Source organism: Antrostomus carolinensis, unplaced genomic scaffold (genome assembly GCF_000700745.2).
Source record: "Antrostomus carolinensis isolate BGI_N321 unplaced genomic scaffold, ASM70074v2 scaffold37924, whole genome shotgun sequence".
Lineage (NCBI taxonomy): Eukaryota > Metazoa > Chordata > Aves > Caprimulgiformes > Caprimulgidae > Antrostomus > Antrostomus carolinensis.
This window is the reverse complement of record NW_010313493.1, coordinates 1-7076: the sequence shown is the minus strand read 5'-3', so window position 1 is coordinate 7076 and position 7076 is coordinate 1. Positions and strand designations below refer to the sequence as shown.

At 49.1% G+C, this 7076-nt stretch overlaps 1 protein-coding gene across 1 annotated transcript; it reads right to left on the bottom strand.

The window, feature by feature from the left end:
- Positions 1-1464: 1464 nt before the first annotated feature.
- Positions 1465-7056, bottom strand: HSD17B7 (hydroxysteroid 17-beta dehydrogenase 7; the record flags this gene model as incomplete). Its single annotated transcript, XM_010167375.2, has 7 exons — positions 1465-1577; positions 2004-2102; positions 2713-2769; positions 3831-3935; positions 5509-5703; positions 5968-6082; positions 6962-7056. Coding segments are annotated over 7 exons (762 nt in total), but the record flags the coding sequence as incomplete, so codon positions are not given.
- Between the last annotated feature and the right edge of the window lie 20 nt (positions 7057-7076).

The following is a 7076-nucleotide window of genomic DNA, read 5'->3' as shown; positions in this document are numbered from 1 at the left end:
TTCATTACCCAGCCTGTATTTGTGCCAGGGGCGAGATGCCTGCCTCCCTGAGATGCCAACTGTTTGTACCCCTCCCCACTGCACACTGTCATTAAACCTGACTGAGCCCCTATGATCAGGACACACCTTGCTGTGTGTCCTGGTTTTGCCTGGCATAGTAATAATTTTCTTAGGAGCTAGAATAGTGTTGTGGTTTAGATTCAGTATGGAATTCAGCCTGGGCACGCTGTAACCCTCCCTTCCGAGGGAGCATCAAAATCAGTGATTATGTGACACAGCAGGGTGAGCAAGCACCAGAGATGTCTACATATCCCAAGTTCCTAAGGCTGGGAAATAGTGTCAGACACCCCACAGGTGCTCAACACAAAAACCCACACTGAGGTCTTCAGAATTCATGTCTTTCATTAAGTAGAAGGAACAAGAGAAGTAAGCCTAAAGAGGTGGTTAACAGCTCCCCCATGGCAGGAAAGAAGAGACCTCACACTTCCCAGATATGCACAGGCTTATTGTGCAAGGCAACAGAAACAAAACTCCCTTCCAGCCCTCCAACTCAAAAGCAGCCAGCTATTGGAGTAAAAACACCACTGCAGCAAGGACAAGTCAGTTCCTGTCATTTATTCATTGCAGCATTTGAAGTACACCAGGTACTCAGTGAAGCTCCCCAGATAGACAACAGGAAGAATACTTGGTACAATAGATTTATATTTAAAAAGACAGTTAAACAGATAAAACATGGTAACCTCTCTCTCCTGCTACAGACAGAGCAGCCTAGCCCTGAGCCCAGGTTAACATCAGCAGCTTCAGTCTTTCCAGTTGGTGGTGGTTAGAACACGTACGGCCCCATACCCAGGGGCAGCAAGGCATCTGCCCTCACAGTTGAGGCAAAGGGTGTGCTTCTCAGGCCAGCTCTTCAGGAGCTTGGCTTCAGATGCTCAGCACAGCCTGACTCCCAGTAAGGCTCAGTCTTGTTGAGCACATCTGGAAAGCTGGCCCCAGCTTTGGTGTACTAATGAAGAGCAGCTTTTCTGAAGACGGGCCTTCAGGTACTTCAGGATCAGCCACAGGTAATGCATTTGAGCCATCTACAGAGACTGGCAGAGCCAAGATGCAGGGCAGCACCCCAGACTGTTGCCTTTCCTGTACTAAGCCAGATTTAAACCACACATTTTGAGGCTGTTCCTGAACTGTGCACAGGTCCAGTCACGCTTTTGCAAGACACTGCTTTGCAACTGCATTAAGACAGTCTCTACCTACTCTAGGTCTCCAGTTTTATGCCAGAAAAAAATCCCATACCAAAAAGAGTATGTATTTCTCTTCAGTTTTCACATTTCCATTTTCAGGAACTGTTCACCTCCTGTTGAGAGGGAAGATGGGGTCTGGAGCCAAGTGCTTGCAGAACAGCAGACATCAAAAGTAGCACCAGAATTAAGAAAGTCCATATTACCAATATGAGACTGTTATCCCACTGAGACTGGCTTAACTTAATCTAGGAGATCACTGTATTTCTCTAGAGTTTGCTTCTCCAGTTCCACCAGCTTTTGGTAAAGTTTCTCAGCAGTTTCTTCATCCACATCAATCTGGAAGACAATAGGAACAGCACTGTGAGACCATCACTTTGGTGGCAGCCAGCACAGACACTGAGGGCAGCTCTGGAGACAGCAGGGTGCACCTCCAGAACATCTCCATTCTACATTTCTCCATTTCTGCATTCACAGAGAGGCAACCAAAGGCATCTATCACCAGGACACAAGACAGACATATTTTTTGAGAAAGCACCATTACACACTCCTCCTGTTCTAACCATCATCTCCACTGTCTTCCGGACTCCAGCCTGGGCCAGGAGTTACTTTAGGAAACCTCACAGACAACTCCACATCAGCATTCAACACGCATCTCATTTACACTCCAGCCTCAGGACACCCTTGGCACCAACCCTTCTGTGCAAGGCAGATGGCAGACCCTGAGCCAAGTCCCCTGCAGCAGGAAGCTGCCACTCAGTGTACCTTTCTGGGCTCCACATAGTTCTTCCCCAGGCCAGAAGTACAGCTGTGGTATTTGACAAGTGCATCCAGGCACTCTGGCTTCTGTTTGAAGAGCCATACCTAGGAAGAACAGCACAAACATGTAGGAGTCAAGCACACACTGTCCCAACCGAGCCCACAGTCAAGGACCTGACTGGCCATGGACACAGAACACACCACAGGTGCTTCCACCAAGCAGGAGGAGACTTGACATCTAGAGAAGGTCCAGGCTGGCTCCCATCAGCTATGACCTACCAGAGCCAGCAGTAAACCATGTTTATGCCCCAGTGTTAAAGCACTAAAGCAGTTCACATGGCTCAACTTGCTCACTACTGTTCTAGAGACATATGTGCCCTACATTACCCACCTCCATCTGTCCCCTGTGCCTGCATGTCTGCAGCTGCTTGACCACCAGCTGGGAGAGCAGCATTCTCCCTGACCAAGGGGGAAGGAACAGTGTTTTCCCGAAGTCATTTATTTCATGGGCATCTGATGAAGGGCATAAAGCATCAGCTGGTAGAGCAGCCCTGGCCACAGCTGGTCCCCCAGCACTCACTGCTGCATGCTATGCAGGGGTGACACACAGCACTCGCTCACCAGGCTTGCTGAGAGGCTCTTTGCTCAAGCCAGCAGACCCTGGAAGAGCTACCCAGAAGGAAGGAATATCAACATCAAGTTGTGAACTACTTACATGAGCTTCTGCTCCATTATAGGGTGTCAGAGTGTAAGTTTTGGCAAAAAAGCGAATCTGATGGGAAAAGAAGTACATGACAGAGTCTGTATTTTGTCCCAAGGTTTCTCTGGCAAGCCCTCTGCAGCCCAGCTACACCAGATGATCTACCAGAGGTAGAAATGCTTCTCAGAGTTGACTACAGGTAACACTGCACACTTTTGACTAAAGCATCCCTTCACCATGACAAATTCTGGCCTCTGCAGCCACCCATCAGATCAGCAAGCCTTGCTCCATGCCCCACACAAGGCTCACCCCCAAAGCAAGAGACAACGGGCCACGCATAAGCCTTGTGGGCACCTCTTCTTGAATGGTCTCAAGAGCACATCAGGCAGGAGGCAGAGAGGATCTGCAACACTGCTGGTGCTGAGGACAAGTGAGAAGGCATTGCCTCTCCATTGCCAGGAGAAACGTGATCTGTCAGGATCAGCCACTGCCAGCTGGGGCAGCTGAAGAAAAAAGGCCAATCTTGCAGCAGGAGCAGCAAGGGTCTGAGCAGGGAGTGTGAACTGTAGTGAACCCAAAAAGCTGAAGTCCTGAGGAAGAAAGGCAAGGAAAGTTCTGGGGAAGCAGTGGAAGAGGCAGCAGAGAGCAGGAGGCTTTGCTTTCTAGAGGGACAGAAAGAAAAGAGCAGGAGACACTGCCTTCTAGAGGGATGGGAAGAAGAACACTGAAAGATAACAGAGCCTGTTTCAGAAACAAACAGCATTTCAAAGCACAGGGGCCATGTTTGTCCTGAGCTCTGCTGCCACCAAAGTGACAGGGTTTCACAAGCCCACAGCAGGCTGGCAAACCTTCTAAGGGGAGCCTTGGCCAATGCTGCTCTGGCTGAGGGGCTGAACCCTGGCTCTCCACACAGTGCTGTCCAGCACCACACCTCCCAACTCAGCCTGGAAATTGGGGCCTCGAGGTGCTAAAGTGAAGGTTTGCAGAGGGACCAGCCTGCCCAGTCCAACAGAAGGACAAGCTGTATAGCAGCATGGGTAGCAAGGAGCCCAAAGAACACTGCACATCACTTGCAGTGAAGTCTATCACAGTGGGGCAACCTCACCCCAAAATCAGCCAGGAGATCCACTTACCAACCACATGATGGGCATTAGCAGCATCCACAGAAAAACTGGCAAAATTCTGTAGGTCATGTTAGTCATAACAAGACCGGGACAAACAACACTGGAATACAGACCCTGCAGAGAAGAAGCCAAGTCAGTGTGCAAATACACAACAGTTAGTTTAAGAATGGATCATATTCCTTCCCTCCTAGTACTTCTCAGCAAGGAAGCAAAGGTGAGTATAGACACCTGTTAATAGTAGATGCTATCCTCTCTAAAGTTACCAGAGCCAGAGACATTAGATGTAGTGATTTTTAACAGGTCCAAACTGGAGATGTTCATGTTAAATCTGTGCCCATCACAAGCCCATGAGACCAAAGACACAGCCTCCCAGCACATCATAGCCTCACACTGCAGCCCACATGCAGCTCAGCAGCGAGAGCAGGCATCCCACAAACCACAGCCTGCTCAGATCAAGGGCTGCCTCACCTTTAAGAGGCAAGAGCTCAGCCTTCTAGGACTAAACCATTTTCCCCTGTAGTATTTCAATGGAGTACATGCACTATTGCTGGACTAAGGCTGCAGCTTGCCAACAAAATCCACCAGCCCCGTGTGACAGGGAAGGCAGGTTGCTCCTACATCTCAGTGTGGCAAGTGAGTACCAGCATGGAGCCATCAGGAGAGACAGCAGAGCCTGCACCTCAAGTGTTTGCAGGCAAAGCTGCCTGAGCAGCCCTGGTAGGCAGGGATGCCTGAGAACAGCAGCAGCTCTTTGCTCTTTAAGACCAGTCCTTTGGTCTTAAGAGACAGCTAGAAGCTTGCAAGATACAGATTGCTCCTGAAAACTTCTGCTTGCAGCCAAAACCCATGAACAAGAATCCCAGAAGCAACCTCTCTGGCAGATTCTCCATCACCCACGCCACCAGTTCAGCCTTGGCTGTGTTTAGTTCTTACACATGCATTAAGGAGCTGTTAAGTCATTTTAACCCGGCCAGCAGCAAAACACCACACAGCTGCTTGCTCACCCTCCCCTGGCCCAGGGAATGGGAAAGAGAATTGGAGGGGTAAAGGTAAGGACACTCATGGATATAAATAAGAACAATTTAATAACTGAAATAACATAAAATTCAAAATAATAATTATGATAATAATGTAGCAATAATAGAATATGCAAACTAGTGATGCACAGTGCAATTGTTCATCACCCACTGACTGATGCCCAGCCTGTTCCCAGCTAGTGATCCCAGATTGGAGAAAATCCCAAAACCCCAATTCCCGAAGACAGAACTTCCTAGCCAACCCTCATCTATACACTGAGCATGATTTTATATAATATGGAATATTCCACTGACCAATTTGAGTCTCTTGCTCTTGATATGTTACCCCCCTGTCCTCCTCCCTGCCCCAGCTTCTTCTGCAATTGCAGACTAGCAAAACATGGAAAGTCGGAAAGTCCTTGATTTTCTTAGCAAGAACTAAAAACATCAGTATATTATCAACATTCTTCTCATACCAAATCCTATACTAATCCGAAACACAGTACTATTCTAGTTACTGAGAAGACAATTAGCTCTATCCCTGCCGAAACTAGGACAGGGACATAATCAGATTGCTATGAATTAATGCAGCTAGGTAACAACAATGCAATGACAGCTAGAAGTAGACAGAGCGCATTAGGTTTCTCCAGACATACAAACACCATCGTTACCTGCTTATTAAATTTCCTGTTCAGAGCCACACTGGTCAGGTCAGTAGCGTATTTGGAGGAACTGTATGATTCCTGCCCCTGGGCATGCTGATAGTCAGAGAGTCTGAAGGCAGACTTCCTGGCATTGCTGGAAGAGGTCCAGACGAGGTGTGAGGGATTCTCATTACCACAAAGTAGAGGCTCAAGTTGACGAACCTGCAAGAGAATTGTTAACTTATTTAATGCAGTAATTTTAAAGCTGTCAGTATAGCTTTACAGTTAAAAGCTGTGAGTTTATCTCAGCTTTCTTGGCCAGTCTTCACTAGACTAGACAGAAGCAGCCACTATTGAGGTCTAATTCAGTCCAAGGTCCACCAGGAGCATTTACAAGCAGCTGCTGGATTAATCAGTACCCCCTGCACCCATCCCTACCCATATTAACCACCAGGCTGAGGGCTCGATCTTCATACACAGCCTCACCAGGATGAAGTGTCCGAAGAGGTTGGTGGCAAACACCTCCTGCAGCCCGTCTCCATTCAGCCTGTCCGTTTGGGTCATTATGCCCTCTGCAGTGGTCAGCATGTGAAGCACCTTCCTGGAAGCCAAGGACAGGAGTTAGAGAGGAACACTGCTGGGAGAGATCTACTGCTCCCTCACATCAGTTCTTCAGAAGCATCCCCCAACTTGCAAGTTCCAGACAGACTCCCCAGTGTCATCTTCAAGGGCTCTATTAATCCATAGAAAAATGGCTGGAAGAAGTGTACAGTATCCCAGCCTATTTGCAAGTGTCTCAATACTGACTAGACCAGAGCAGCCTTGTCTCCTCCTTCACTGCACCACAGTAAAGTACCATTAAAAACAAACAAACAAAAAAGAGTCTTGCTCTGCCACTTCCCCTTCAGATAACAAAACCAAGCTCCAGCCTGGAGCTAATCTCTAGGGCCAAGGCTAACGGGGCTAAGGAGAGCAGTCTAGCCCTTATGTGCAACACCCAAACCGCTGTTGTTAGACTCAACGCAAGTCACTTTCCTCCCCAGCTCAACTTCTTCATGTTGCTCATAGAATAACGATGCTTATCTCCATGGAGATACATATCAACTACCGCTGCACACAACACAGCATCCACAGCTGAGAACACCTACAAGAGCCTGCAGTGGAACCAAAACAGCAGCAAGGAGACCCAGCAGGAGCAAACTTCACCTCCCCAACACCACACCAGCATGCTTCACTCAACCCCTGATGTCAGGAGCTTTGGGTGGGTCCTCGCCCTCCCCTGGCGCGCAGGGGATCCCACACTGGTGATCAGAAGCAGCACATGGAACCTCAGAGCACCCCGGCTAAGCCAAGCCCACCCCACAGGGACAGTGGCGTGACCCTGGACCCACGGACACACCTTGGCTGTGACAATGCTGTCAGCACCCCATGCTGCCCAGAAGCCACGGGCCAGACCCCCCAGCCCCTCAACACCTCCTACCCGGTGAGGAAACCGTGCCAGAGCGCCGTGATGTTCACCCGTGGGTTGGGCATGATCCCCGCGTTGAGGTAGACAAAATCGAGGCGCTGAAACCTGCAGGGAGGAGCAGGGGGGT